This window comes from Chelmon rostratus, chromosome 23 (assembly GCF_017976325.1).
Source record: "Chelmon rostratus isolate fCheRos1 chromosome 23, fCheRos1.pri, whole genome shotgun sequence".
Lineage (NCBI taxonomy): Eukaryota > Metazoa > Chordata > Actinopteri > Chaetodontiformes > Chaetodontidae > Chelmon > Chelmon rostratus.
In genome coordinates, this window is record NC_055680.1 from 9,283,798 (window position 1) to 9,298,567 (window position 14,770).

At 44.2% G+C, this 14,770-nt stretch overlaps 1 protein-coding gene across 8 annotated transcripts in view; it reads right to left on the reverse strand.

The window, feature by feature from the left end:
- Nucleotides 1-1,402: 1,402 nt before the first annotated feature.
- Nucleotides 1,403-14,770, reverse strand: part of LOC121626231 (multiple PDZ domain protein) — a 45,745-nt gene continuing 32,377 nt past the window's right edge. For 4 of the 8 annotated variants that reach the window (XM_041964592.1, XM_041964590.1, XM_041964587.1 and 1 more), the window contains 19 exons: nt 14,139-14,335; nt 13,863-13,954; nt 12,909-12,987; nt 12,472-12,540; nt 11,421-11,516; nt 11,264-11,338; nt 10,867-11,062; nt 10,535-10,680; nt 9,747-9,830; nt 8,473-8,666; nt 8,058-8,072; nt 6,055-6,202; nt 5,868-5,954; nt 5,676-5,772; nt 5,407-5,570; nt 4,059-4,163; nt 3,681-3,775; nt 3,036-3,159; nt 1,403-2,937 (listed from right to left, as the gene is read on the reverse strand). In XM_041964592.1, coding sequence (XP_041820526.1) covers nt 2,791-2,937; nt 3,036-3,159; nt 3,681-3,775; nt 4,059-4,163; nt 5,407-5,570; nt 5,676-5,772; nt 5,868-5,954; nt 6,055-6,202; nt 8,058-8,072; nt 8,473-8,666; nt 9,747-9,830; nt 10,535-10,680; nt 10,867-11,062; nt 11,264-11,338; nt 11,421-11,516; nt 12,472-12,540; nt 12,909-12,987; nt 13,863-13,954; nt 14,139-14,335 — 2,210 coding nt within the window. In that variant the 3' untranslated portion in view covers nt 1,403-2,790. The remainder of the gene's footprint in view (nt 2,938-3,035; nt 3,160-3,680; nt 3,776-4,058; nt 4,164-5,406; nt 5,571-5,675; nt 5,773-5,867; nt 5,955-6,054; nt 6,203-8,057; nt 8,073-8,472; nt 8,667-9,746; nt 9,831-10,534; nt 10,681-10,866; nt 11,063-11,263; nt 11,339-11,420; nt 11,517-12,471; nt 12,541-12,908; nt 12,988-13,862; nt 13,955-14,138; nt 14,336-14,770) is intronic. The other 4 variants (XM_041964593.1, XM_041964589.1, XM_041964588.1 and 1 more) reach the window with 3 other exon arrangements.

Sequence of the window (14,770 nt, forward strand, 5' to 3'; positions counted from 1 at the left end):
CCCATTCGGCACGTTTGCTGAGTCATCACAGCCCAGTCATCGACGGCGGGTTTCTGTTTGCTTAACCTCTCGATAGCCGGTTCGCAGCGAGCATGACTCATGATACTGAGCAAGGAAATGTTTGAACAGGCGGCGACAAGCTCTTTTCACGCGACACCTGAAGCTGCGGGGTCAAACGCATTGGTTATGGATGTATGCAAGAGGACATAAAAAAGAGTCCTTCCTATAACTCGTGTTTATGAGGTCAAAAAAGGAGCCTTCATGGGAAAATCCCATGAAAATGCACACCGAGGCCTGATTGAGGCCTAATAATCCGGCACTTTAAAGTGATTCTTCTTTGGCGCCGTGGTCACGGAAACGGTGCACCATCTGCCCACATTCAACATCTGATCTCGCGTCTAAAAGGCTCACGCAGACAAGCTTTAGGTAAACCAACCAGCGTCTCCTTAGCCTCGGGGGAAGGCTGGGTATCCTCGAAAACCCAGCGGGGCCATTAAAACAACAGGTGCTCGCTAGCTCGTGGTCGAGCTAGCAGCAGCTGCAGGTGACTGTGTCGGGTCTCGACCCCGGGGTCAACAGTTGAGGGTTTGTACTTCCACTCTAAAAGTACGACAGAGTTCGTCTCTGTTGGCCCACTGAATCTGAACAATCCCCAGACCTCATTAGGCGAAGGGCTTCAAAGGCCTGCCGTGCCTTGTGTGATTAATTGGGGGCCCCCGTGTTTGGTGTAAACCGACTTAAGAAATGGACTTCATGCGAAGGACTCCACACAAACCATGTGACAGGCTGTGAAGCAGCTGCGCTCATCAGCGGACAGACAGATGGAACGCCACATTTTAATGGAGAGCTCTGCCTCTCTCTATCCAGGCTTTATTAAGTCTCAAGTGACAACAGAGAGTCTATTCAACAGACCACATGGCCGCATTATCCTTTATCTATAAATCTTTGCTCGTGTTCATTTCGTTTCGACTTGTTTTAGCTTCTGATTTAGATCCATTTCCCGCCCGTTTAAATGCGACCTCCAGCGACAATAAATTGCTTTTATCTCCTGGACAGAAAATGTATTTCGGCGATGTATGACAGATGTGATGTACGCCGTACAATAAGCCGAGCGCTCGGGAAGGAGCAGTTAGATTGACGAACAGCTGATGCACTTGGAACGTTGCCCCGCATTTCCCAATGCTCTGCTGCCGTGATTCATTTAAGAACATTTATTCTCATACGTAAGTTTACAGTCAATCTGCCGAGGTTTGACGAGCTTGTTTCCTCCGTGGATTTAATGACGAGCTTTCACTCATATTTTTGACTTATTCTAAGAGACGGGGGACGCTGACATGAGAATGAGGTCTGTGCTAGCCGTGCAAGGAACAGTGAAGTACGATACACACTGACTGAATCCAAAGGTCACTTTTATTTAGTTCAGTGTGAATAAATTCAATACCGTCACAGTGACAGTACTAGAGCCACGTAGTATTTAAGGTGATAAGACAAAGAACATACAGTTTTCTGAAACTAGACCACACAACACATGTCTAATGACTTCAGAAACTACCCAGTAGGAGACTTTGTTTTGGGTAAATAATGAGGTCACAATGAGCTCAGGTCTATTATATAATCATTTGACATGTTAAACACTGAGGACCAAGATAGCACTTCCAACCAAGATAGCAGATCATTTACCTTTCTGTGCACTTTCACGAAGTGAACATTAATTAATACTTTAAAAATTCCAAATACTGTGACATAATACCTTATATATCGGCTTTAGCAGCACTATATTTCAGTGAAGAGGTCACACGCACGCACACACGTACACAATTCTTCATCTAGTCAGACGTGCACTCGCCACACTTCTTACTTTAAGGACCAAGACATAAGGATTTCACATCTCTCCGAGTATTCACAAAGTCAGCCTTCAGCATTTCAAAACGCTCTCTGGGCCACTTCTGCTAAAACAACAGTGACTTCATTATATGTCGATTAACACCAGTTACAGCAGCATCAACCTTCCAGGAAAATCAGTATGGTGACTTGCCAACAGCAGTGCAACATAAAAGACAAATAATGCTATTAGCAGCTAATAAAGCCATTAGCTAAATCCAGCTAATCTGTGAACTGCCTCAAGGGGGTTTTCATGCTGTTTCATGCTCTGAATTTAGAGGGAGGTCACTGATATAAGTCAACCGCAGGCTGTAAAAAACCTTGATAAATAGTCTCCATTCTGTAGAAATAATCAGATATTGCTTTGGGGCGCCATCTGTTGTAAAATACTCCTGAAAAGAATGATCTCACCATCCATTCATTTCAATACTGGGAACAGTGAAATACCGGAGCCATGGAATGTAAATGAGTTGAGATATTGCTTCTAATGCTATTTACAACCTCTGTGAGATTCACATAACAGCTCATTAAAACTGTAAACTGTATGGCAAATTCTGAATTCACACATGTACTTCACATACTGTTTTGGGAGCTATTTGTGACACATACATGAGTCTACTTGAAGTAGGCTGGATCACAGTGTTCAAAGGTACATTGAGCAATAAGCGTCTTCACGATCAGTGTATCGTTGCACATATTTCAATGTGCACATTGTCACAAGTGAACATCCGGTGATTTTAGCACTATCTTCTGCTTGTGAAATGTTGCCGGACACAGCTGTGAGGTGTGCTGCTACTTGAACGTTTCAGTCTTGTAGATGTGGATTAACTGTGGGTGTAAGACAAAGTGTAGGAAAAGTACTGAAGATGGTGTGTGGTTGTGTGTTTGTGGGTGTTTGCATATGTTTGTCTAAGATAGCACAGTGAGTGTGACGGTCCCTTTGGTCCTTTTCAGGATGCCAACGGCTTCTTCGTGCGTGACGCCCTCCAGAGACTGCCCGTTAACGGCCATGATCTGGTCTCCTCTCTTCAGACGGCCGTCCTCTGCTGCTGCCCCCTAAGCGCACACACACACACGTTGTAAGTAACATTTTTGATTAATAACACACGATTTGTCAGTTCTGCAAATATAAAATGAAGCCGTTTATGACGTACCTTTCCAAAAACTGTTTTAACATAGATCGGCAAGTCTCCGTGGGGGCTGCCGAACCCTCCGACTATACTGAAACCGAGTCCGTCTGGTCCTCGTCCGAGAGTGATGGTCTTATACTGAGGAGGGCTGATGGAGGACAGAGACATTTAGGGACTGGATAGAAATTACCGGGGTGGCGAGGGGGCAAGGCATTAAAAGCATTAAAAAATGGTCAATGACCCTCCCCTTGACATAAACACTGGAACCTCTCCCCTAATATCTGAATATTGCTAATACAATCATTTTCATAATGTCCACTAAACTGCACATCAGAAATTCTCATGAACACAGAACAGTGAGTCACGTCTGCCAAATGTTGCAGCCACCACGAGCTGCTGACTGAACAATTATTACCAGCGTCAGTGTGATCTGTGCTCAAGGGAAGGCTGACATAAAATATAAATCTGGAGTGAGACGTTTTTAAAAGACTCTCTCCTGCTCATCCATAAACTTTAAACTACATTCCCTTCAGCAAAAAGAACAAACTTATATCCCCGCCCCTCCTGAGACCCCCGTTAATAATTTCTGTGCAGTCCCTCAGACAGACCGGTAAAACGGATGTTATGACACAGCAAAGATGTTCTTTCTGCGTAGCAACCAGTTCATACCCGAGGTCGTCCTGGAAGATGCAGCTGGGTGGAAGACCTCCAGCTGCCTGCTCCTGAGAGGGGCCCGTCACGGTGGTGTCACCGCCCGCTACCACCTGCAGGTGCGTGAAAACACTTTCATGGTATGCTACACTTGCCAGATAAAGACTGATAGCATGGTGGCAGTGCTGGATGAGGGAAACGAGTTTTACGGTACTTCAAAGTCTGCCACTACCAATGTTCTTTTCAGGTGAAAACTTTGTACATAGATAAAGTGAAGAATACTGTACATGTTTGAATGGAGATTATCAATCTGTGTCTGCAGCTTTATCTAATAAGGCCATAAATAGTGAGAGGACAAGTGTATGTATGTACTGTATGTGTGCGGGGCTTCTCGACCTGCAGCTGTATTGTGCCGGTGGCGTTCTTGAGCAGACTGACAGCCTGCGAGTGGCTCATGCCTTCAGCAGACGTTCCACAGATGCTCACAATGCGGTCCCCAATCTGGAAAAGTGAGAGTTTAGCACAATTTAAAAGGCTACCGGAGAGGAAAACTTCAGCAGTCAAACGTCGGACTCGGGCTTTCTTTGCACAGCTCCCTCTTCAGCTCCGTGTTTGCAACACATCTGTAGCCGGGTTTCCATCCAAATATGTCGCAGATTTTACCCAAATTTAAGAAAATCAGCAAAATAAAAATGCAAATGAATGCTTGTTTCCATCCACAACTGTCATGCGGATATTAAGCGATAGTTCATTGAGGTAAACAGAAGGTGGCGCTAATTCTCCAGTCGGAAAATCATGACGTATGGTGCGACAAGATGACAATTTTTAACACTATTCAGATTCAAAAAACCAATAGTAAGACGGCAATTCTGTTCGTTTCACGTATTAATGTGAGGAAGGTGACATCAGATCTGTGTGGAGCCACGAGGAGACATTTTGATCTGCAGAAACAGCTTCTTCTTCTTCTCTTGGAGCGGAAACGATCGCTACACCAGAACTCTTTTATAGCAAAGGCAAAAGCCACCTCAAGCAAGTGGGGAAAAAAATGCCTTTTTTTTTAGGTGTTTTGGGGGGTTTTGCCATTTCTATCAACCTTTTCAAATGCAATTCTTCAAAATGCACATCAAATTATGGTGATGGAAACGCGGCTAGTTTTTGAATTAGAAAAAACAGTAACAACTGACTTTTTAAACAATGAACTCCCTCAAATGTTTTCGCATTCCTTAAAATCAGTATGAATATGTATCAGCACCACTTCTAAAACCACTTGACAAAGTGTGGAAGAACAGCATGTGAGACGCTGGCGAATACTGTTTGAAAATTTAATTTACAGCGCCGTGCGAATGCAAAACTATGCTCGTTTTCAGCCGAGTAATTTCATTATTTAGAGCTCTCGTCTCTCATTCTGGCTGAAAAGATAAAGCAGCATGAATATACCACTCAAGAGTCCCTCTATTCATTTCAATGAGCCCTTCTGTAGGCCTGATGATCTGAATGCAGGAGTGGGAGATTTATCATCCGTGTTAGCAGTGGCTATTGTCCTCCTCCAGTCTGCGTCACACAGAGCTACATTTGTCGTTTAACTGCGAAGGTCACTGCTAAAGGCTGGCGGCTCTTGACCTTTGGGAGCATTTGAGATGCGCAAACTGAGTAAATGACGTCGCCGTGAATATGTGAGATCCACATTAAATCTCACACAAGAGCTGCCGGTATGCAAATTCTCTGTGTTCCACTAGTCTCGTACCTTGAGCTTCTGGGTCTGAGCAGCCACGCCGACGGGATTCATCATGGCGATGAAGATTGGTATGTCACCCAGAGGACTCCCCACGCCGCCTGCTATACTGATACCCAAAGAATCACTGGGACCTTTAGTGAACTCCACTGTTCTGGTGTCCTGATGCTCTAAAGCTATAGGCAGAAGCAAACAATGTTAGGATGCCTTAATCTCCACCATTTCCATTTTCCCCCCAGCTACTCCTATGCTTCATGAACATCAGTTCTGTGGATACTTACAATCTGGACCCCTGATGAGTTTGTCAGGGTCGTCGGGAAGGTTTCCAGAGTCTGAACAAGACTGAGAGGCCACCCTGGAGCTGCCTGTTTCACTCATCTGAAACAGAAATGTCCAGTGTTACTTTGTTTTCTTGTTTTCAAGGACTAGGTAGCAGCAATTTCCATTCAGTATTCACAATTCCAGTCACTTACCTGACTACTTTGAGACAGGCGTCTTTCAGAGTGGAAGGGCCCTGCCTTAAACCTCCCGACTTCCATTTTTATGGGCCCCACACAGCACTGCAACACAAGGGACATCATTTTTAACGTAGTTATCCGACGCAGTTTAAAGCAGATGTGCCACTCACTTACTTTGCTTCATTCGGAGGGCCAGACTTACCTTGAGCAGTGCGGCCATGGTCTCCTGGGTGGCCGACCTGACATCCTCACCGTTGACTGACAGGATCTGGTCGCCCTGCATCAGTTGCCCGTGAGTGTCCACCAAACCTCCTTTCACAATATCAGACACAAACACTCCGGTGTCATTCCTGGTGGGAAAACAGTGAGATAACATCTATTACTGTGTGCGTCTTCATGTTGGCTAGAGTCATACTGTATTTATATTTACCAGCTGGCCTGAATTGTATCATGCTGCTGACTCCTGTTGTTGAGCATTTCATTGATGGTACACTATTGATCCAGCAATTTCACATTTTTCCAGTGGACCTCTGCACAAATGTGGCTCACGCGCTTTGAGAAGCAGCAGACAAACAGCTGCCAAGATGGAATATTTAATCGCAAAGAGTGTGTTTACCCCCCCCCCGCCCCAACTCCCAATGTGACCTAGATGTGTTTTCCATATTGAATCCTGCAGATGCTCACTTGTGAATGTGTTGCAGGCAGGCACCAAAACTGAGAAGCTATCACAGAAAAACACTGTCTTACTTCACGAGATGAGTGCATTCAAGGGGATTTTAAGGGGCTTGTTGTCTTGATTGACAGGTGTCAACACCTATCAAAGCCAGTTGTTGTATTTGCCACCTGCTTGTCCCTCCTCAGCCCCTCCCCAGGCTTATACCCCTCTAACCAAACCAGTTGGTGTTTGCACAGGAAAATACGGCACCCTCGTTTGTCTGCAGTTAGAGGTCAGCGTACTCAATACGTCTGCGCTTCCTCTGAGCGCCGACCTCTCGGAAATTAAGTCAGCTCCAGACAAGATGATGACCAATCCTCGGCCTGTGTCTCTTTTTCCAAAAGCACATCTCTGCCGTGGACTTTGCATATCTGAAGTGCCAATCTCCACGTGGATAAAACTAACACAAGCAGGAGCTGTGAAGCACGGCAACTTGATCCCGCTCAATCCCCAGTGCCAGAGACACTTGGCTGTCACAACTCCTCGCCACTAACTGCTAGCTTGCACTTTCCGTTTTAGCCGAGGGTTTTAGGTTGTCTCCAGTTGCTGCCTTTTCCATCCTATTGAGCATTTTAGTTGTTTTTTCCACTTGTGTAGCAAAACCGCTGTGACAGAGGCGAAGATTTACAGCTACATTCAAAGTTGATGTGACTGCTGCCGTCAGGACCCCAACTAGGGCTTTTTACTCTGCAGTTGTTTAAAAAAAAGTTCTACACACACATAATCAGCAGTGCATATGCATGTACGGTCTGTATAACACATTCCTGAGGGTGATCCCAGAGGTGAGATCAATCACCACGCTCCACACACACCTGACAGCAACAGCCTGTCAGCATGTAGAGCTGCAGGCCTTTCGCCATAAATGCTACTGCAGGAATAGCAGCCTGTTTTGAGTTGTGTGTCAAGACAGTCTGCAATTTGCCAGCTCACGTCCTACTAAATCTCCCTCAAAGGCTCTAATGGGAAAAAAAGTAGGAACATTCCCCGGTACAGCCCCGTCCCTGGCAACACACCAGAGTCCTGATCACCACAAGTGCCACTGAAAATGATCAGACGGCTCATCGGTATTTCTGTGAGGTGATGAAGACAAATAAAACCTGTTCTGGTGGATGTTTAAAATGTTAGCTGTCCAGCCAGGTATATAAGCAGGTATTCAACCAACAATCATTTAGTCAGGATGTGTAACAGTTAGGTGTTACAATGGAGAGTGTTTCATTTCTGAGAAGGAAAGCAGCCGTGTCGTGTAGGAAAGTAGGCATTTGTCCACACCTTTAGCATCTGACCATTTTAACTAAACCTACTGAGGGGTCGATAAGCAAAAGGCCTAAAGATGGTAAAAAGTAAAAGGCAGCAACTCATGACTACATGTGGTTTATTACATGGTTGTAGAGGTCAAATCTTTGTGTTTTAAGGATGTATTAGATCTCTGTGTCTCTACTCTCTACACACTACAAACTACTGAAATGTACAGATCATTCAGTAATGATTACCTCTGGTCCCGTGATCTGCATTACAAAAGAAAATTCACACAGTTACTGTCAAACTATGCTGATTCCCATCATATTTATTATAATATTATGATGCTCATAACCAAAACCAATACCATTGTATGCCTACATATTATTTTTATTTACAGTTTGGCTCTTCTGTTTTATTTTTAGACTCAAGAAACAAGTTAAATTTCTTCTGTGTTTACTTTTACTCACACTATTAATTGCTATTCTTAACATGCTTATTCTTTTTGTGATCCCAAAAAGCAACTTGCAGAGCTAACTGCAAGCTCTTTCACAAAAAAGCCCCTTTTTTCATACGTAAAGCTCATTCAGCATTGGAATAAATCCTGCTGCACAGTAAGAAGTGCATACGGTGCATTAAGCAGGAGCCCTGATCATAAATATCTCTCACCTCCTCCCCACGATGCTCAGGCCCAGGCCCTGGCCGGGCTTCTTGTGGAGCTCTACGGTGAACGAGTCCCACAGGTCTTCCTCCTTGTACTGGGCCTCGTCCCTGTAGACCGCCAGCCGCACTCTCTGTGGGGTCTGCCGCAGCACATTGATGGCTTCATCGTGACTGGCTTCACGCAGGTCGATACCGTTCACCTGTGGTGAGAAAAAAATGGAGGTTAGCATTAGCAGCCATTGGCCTATTTCATAAGAACAACAGAAAAATGGAAAACCTACTGTCTTTTACAAGAGGGAAACAATTCCAACACTCCATTGTCTTAAAATCAAATCTGTTATCACATTTATGAAAATGTTCTGAACTGTTCTTTATTTAAGGTGCATTTTAAATTCATAAATACATCAAATATTAGTGCAAATTTACATTTTTGGCCCATTCTGCCCTGTTCTTCTATTCCTGACATAAAATGAATGCAGCAGAAGACTGAAAAAAGTGCTAACAGGCTAAATCAGCGCTAAAACAGAATTTTCCTTTGACCACCGAGGTCACATTTCCTCTCTAGGAACCCAAACTGCTGAGATATCTGCACACTGGATCGGAATATGAAAATCACAGGGTGATGTTACAACACTTAGATTTCACTCAAGGGAAGCAGCCTTCCCACAAAAGTCTGTGAGAAGCTCGAGCGGTCAGTTGAAGGATTGACGTCCAGCTATTTTTTTTTTTTACCACATTAAAGAGGGGAAATACCCCATTAGCTTTCGCCATAGATGCGCTGAGGATTTTTCCCAGCTCGCGGCATTGCTGCGGACTGGGAAACCGCTCTCTTCACTTCTCCTCTCTGACCTTATTTTCTAAACACAGCAGCTTGGCTCCTGGACAGAAAGGAATAGTAGAGGGCAATTAAGTCGCAAGGGGTGTGTGTGTGCATGCATGCATGTGGGCCTTTCAATTCAGGTCTGCTGATTGAGCTACCATAACTAAACTCCTGAGCTCCACCCCGGCCCTCCCTCTGTGACAAAGCACGAGGTCGAACGGAGGGCAAATCCAAGTTGAGCTGGGATACTTAACTTGTCTCTCCGCGTAATACAGACAGGGATTCATGCTAATGGTTGTTTCTATGTTTGAGATACACATCAACCAGTTTATCATACACTTTGGAGTATCAAACTGTTTGATCAAACTTGGAAATAAAGATCCTCCGGCAGCCACGTCTCAAGCCAGCCTCTTTTTTTAAAATCTCGGTCATATGTGATGCTCATTATACTGAGCCGCACCTCTAGGATTTGGTCTCCCGCCCAAAGCCGGCCATCTTTCGAGGCTGCCCCTTCTTCATAGACTTCATGGATAATGATGGCCCCCTGAAGTGGAAGAAAAATGGAGAGCAAATAAGTACAGCATAGGAGGAGAGCAGGATCCAGGACAGTAAGTAGTGGGAAAAATGAATTGTACAAATGTTGGAGGAAAAAATGGTTTTATAAATGATGTGCATGTGTGATTTTTTTTTTTTTTTTTGTATTTGCCATTGTTTTGTATTTTCATTCTTTCGTTCCTGCTTCAAGTGTGTTTCTCTGCGTTCCAGTGTGAGTGTCATTTGGGGTTCAGAGGTTACATTCCCGGGCTGGATATTGTCTGCTGTGGCCGAGGCCAGACAAAGAGCGTCCCCCCCTCCTCCCCCCAAGCCTGAGTGAGCAGACAAAATAGATGGGCTGACTGAAGAGAGGACGGCAGGAGGAGGAGGAGAAGGAGGAGGAAGGCTGTGACAACATCATTTCCTACATTCCTGAGCTGCCATGGCTATTACGAACCAGAGTTATACCACCACCAAAGATTCCAAGTGGGTGGCATGGTGGGCTTTACATCAAAAGTACAGTCACAAAACTTTTTTAGTTATTACAGATTTACAGTGTAGCTCAACAAAAGGATTGTAGATTGTAAAATCAGTGAAAGTTGTGTTGTTATATCAGTTATTGCTTTAAAAACTTTTTCTGCAGACTAATCTCTCTCTTTTGCAAGCCGATACAGCCTCATTAGCAGATTCAAATTCATATTTTCTGTTTCCTACCAGCAGGGTGTCACAGCCTCCCACGATGCTGAGGCCCAGGCCTGTGCGGCCCTTGGAGATTTCGATGGTGGTCTCACAGCCGGGGATGATGGGACAGGTCGCCGGGTCGCAGGTCAGAGTGGAAGGAGTGGACGAGCGACTCAGACCTGAAATAGCGGAAGCCAGGGAAGTGAGGTATGATGTTAAAAAGTATGCAATCTATTCATCTTGTCAGCGGGAAATTTAGGGAGTGAACTGTCTAATAAAGCTTTGACTCATCATTTATTTTCCTGAATGAGAAATCAAAAAAATCAATCTTTGTAAATTAAATCTTGTAAAGTAAGCAGGCTCACTTGTGCCTGCTTCCACCTCTGGTTGACTCAGGGCAGACGTGGCAGCACTCGGCATGCTGGGTAGGCTGGCAAGGATGTCGTCTGAGCAAGCAATGTCCGGGCAGGTTGACTGGGGAGAGGAGAATGAGGAGGGGGTCTCATTTGTAGAGAAGGTTAGCTTCACTGGACCTTTGGTTTTTCTCAGTAGAGAACTGACCTAAAACACAGTAGAATTACTAATCAGACTCCAGCTTCACATCGTTACACTGTCATTTTCAAACTAATTCTAATGTAATTTTCAAACACTGCAAATAATGCTATTTGAACTTTATGACATTAGGAAAACTTAAGCAAATCCTTGCTTTAAAAAGGAAATACAATATGATGATTACAGTTTATTTCCACTGACACAGTGTACCTTTTCCACAGTGTAGCCGAGCACTGATTCACCATTCACAGCTAAGAGTTTGTCCCCTGGTTTCATGCAGCCCTCCTGCAAGGAGCAGATGAAGATTTTGATTGCAAATCAGCTGTGCATTGAACGGGAACCATCAGCTGCAGTATGCAATACATACTTTGCCCGTGTGTTCCGTCACTTCAGATATACTCCGAATCTCTACTCCACTCTCAGTGTTCCCCTCCTCAAAGGTGATGCCAAGTCCTCCATCCTCCTATTATGGACATTACAGCGACATTAGCGTAACGCAGTAGAACAGTAGATCCGAACATGGTGGCTGTGTGAAGTGATAGCACGCAGACTGACACATGCATCTTGTTTCCATAACATGGGCTGAATAATAGAGCTGCACCAGCTACTGGTGACAATTATCTCTTTTTTGGACTTTTGCCCAGATGCTGCTGCATTAACAACGTCGTCCCCTGTTGCCTTACACACCATATGGATAGTCCCAGAATAATGCTCCCATCCAGGTGATATCACTTTTCCATTAACGCTGTGTTCCCTGTTTCTCCTTCTCTTTTCCACTGGCTTTTGTCTTGCCTCTGTTTAAAGGGTCAGTTCACCAGGAATCACAAAAAGCATGCTCTCCAAAAGGCCTCTTGTTGTATGTGGTCGTGCAGATGGAGCTGAATGGACTTTCACTGGTGTTGCTCAAAGTATCGAAGAATAACATTTAAAAATCTCTTAGTCATCCAAAGACTTCACTTCACTGTAAGCAGCTTTCAGTGGGAACTATTTTATGCTGCTGGGGTGTCTTTCAGTGTCTGATGCCTGAAAACCTTGATGAGTAAAACTGAAAATAACAGCATGGCTATTAAGAGGACACCACAAGGGGTAAAAAATCAGTTCCTCATTTTATTATTGAAGTGAACTGAGAGTTTATTTCCCTTTGGAACTGCCCTTCTTCTATTCACTTGTTGAGTTTGTTCACCCTTTTATTTGACAATGCTCTGTCTCTTTTCTACTTCCTGGCAGCGTGTCAGACTCGACTGCTCCTGTGTGCTTTCCCTCTCCTTCTCGGTCATACCCCATTGACTTTTTTTGTATGCACCTCCCTCATTATTGCATTGCTTCCAACTTTCTCCCTATTATTGTCTTTATTTTGGCATTTCAAAAGGATTCTTACGTGTGTGTGCTGTCTATATGGGAGGTCCGGTGTGTCTCACCTTCACCTTTATGATGTGATGCACATATTTTGAAGTATCGGCGTCGCCATTAGCAGCAGTTGTTTCGAGCTGTGAGGAAACGGGCAACAGTTGGTACAGTATGAAGTAAATAGCTGAAGCTTGTGTGCCTGTCTGTCGGCCGGTGGGAGTACAGTACTGAGTGCTCGTGCGTCTACACCACTGTTTGTGGTTTCTGGTTGTCTTGGGAGTTACACACAGGCATGGGAGTTTGGGATCTCCGGGACCACACAAAGAGACTTTTAGGAGCCAAACATACATAAAAAACAATTCAGGAAAATGATAGAGGGTAAAAACTAAATATATGAGGGTAGAGTCAAGTACTAATAATGGCTTGTGTGTGTTTCATAGCTTCTTGCGCAGTTGCAGAGCTTGTGCATGTGTGCACGTTATGTGTGTGGCCGTGAGCGTAGTTGTACCTCAGCGTGGGGCTCCACTGTGTCTCCCTCGTGCTCTTTCACTGGTCCCACAGCCATCTGGTTCAGCGCCTCCGTGTTCCTGTTCCAAAGAGTCATAACTCATGTAAGTCGTCGCTCCTCTGCTTCGCGACAGCAGAGCCATGATTTACGCGCACTGATCACAGTGTCTCTCTTTCAGGGGGTCAGGAAAGGGATGTGAGTTAAGTAGAAGGTTAAGTCATGTGATCCTGCCAGAGGCTGTTCAGAGGAGGGCTAAGGGTCATAGAGTCTATGACTTTGTGCTGATATGTCAGCTGCTACTGTATCCCAAATTTCCAGACTACATATTAACAGTAAACAGTTTGTACAATACAAGAAACAAGCAAATGTTTTTCTAAAAATTAACACTTTTTTGGGGGGGTGTTTCTGGAGGATATATATATATATATATATATATATATTTTTTTTTTTTTTTTTCTGTTTCCTTTGTCCATTGCATTGTGGGAGAACAGCCTACATTAACAGCATGTTGGCATATGTTGTTTACCACATCACATACACAAAACCTGCTTAAAACTAGCATGTAGTGTGGATTTGGAACTGTAGTGGTGGGTAAATCACTGTTTCCATCATCAAATGTAACCTTAATTTAAGGTTTTAAAATATTTTAACTAGACAAAAAATTAATGAATTGCTTTGGTGGATTAATCATCTTAAAATATTTTTTTGTTATGTGTATGAGGAAGAATCTATTAGTCACCGCTTAATATGGATTGCAATACTTCACCTGAATGTGCATCCCTCTGCTGAATTACAATAGCTCCCTCTATTGAATTTTGAATAGCATTACAATAGACTTGAATTTCCTCATGACAGCTTTCATTATAAGCACTGGCTGACTATGAACTGTAGTTCCTGTTGCAATGAAAATGTGTTCAAAGAATGTTTAATAGGAAGGAAAAGGTGTTTTGATACCTGACAAAGATGATTTTGACTTTGGATAGAGAGCTCTTGATTATGGAGGATGCATTCTGGTGACTGTGGCCATAAAGGACTTGCCCATTGATCTGAAAGGATACAAAAATATATAATTATACATGTTTTTTCTCCAAGAGTAAATATGTAAAACAAAACAGGGACACCAAAAGCAATGACATAATATTTTTCTAGATTATATGACTGCAAGGAGTCAAATATCCTGCCAACTTTTTTTAAATATAAGATGAGAACCACCGTCAATATACATCTTACCTCCAGCAGCTCGTCCCCGACCACCATACGTCCGTCCCTGCCGGCCGCCCCGTTGGGATCTATTCCCACCACAAACACGCTCATGCGGGAGCGGTCCCTGTTCCCCGCCAGGCTGAGGCCCAGGCCCGTCTTGCCTTTTTCCAGCTCGATCATGTGCAGGACACCTGGGAGGCTGCCATAGCGACGGATTACGTTCTCTGAACGAGGCAGGTGAGAGTCATAGCAGACAGATGTAAGCTGACAATACTGTGGAACAGTGCCAGATTTGTCTTGAGCCTACGCTTCCATATCAGCTCTTGTTGTGTTGCTCAGACAAGGCGGGTATTTGGATTTGGTACAATGTGTGGTCACAGAAAGTAAAGGCTAAAACGGTTTAAGATTGCTGATGTTTTGGTTTTTTTTGCTTCAGTCTCATCTTCTATCTCTTTGTCTTAATCTTGTCTCTATTGTTATCCCTCTTCTCACTCCAGTCCCCCTCTCTTTCCCATCCACCTCTCCTGTCTCTGGTGTGTTAGATAGCCACTATTCAGACCAATGAGCTCCTGTTGTTCTGGGCTCCCTGCCACTGTTGAACCATCAGTCCTGTACTAATCTCCACAACTCACCTTCTCAGGCCCAACCTCATCAATCTT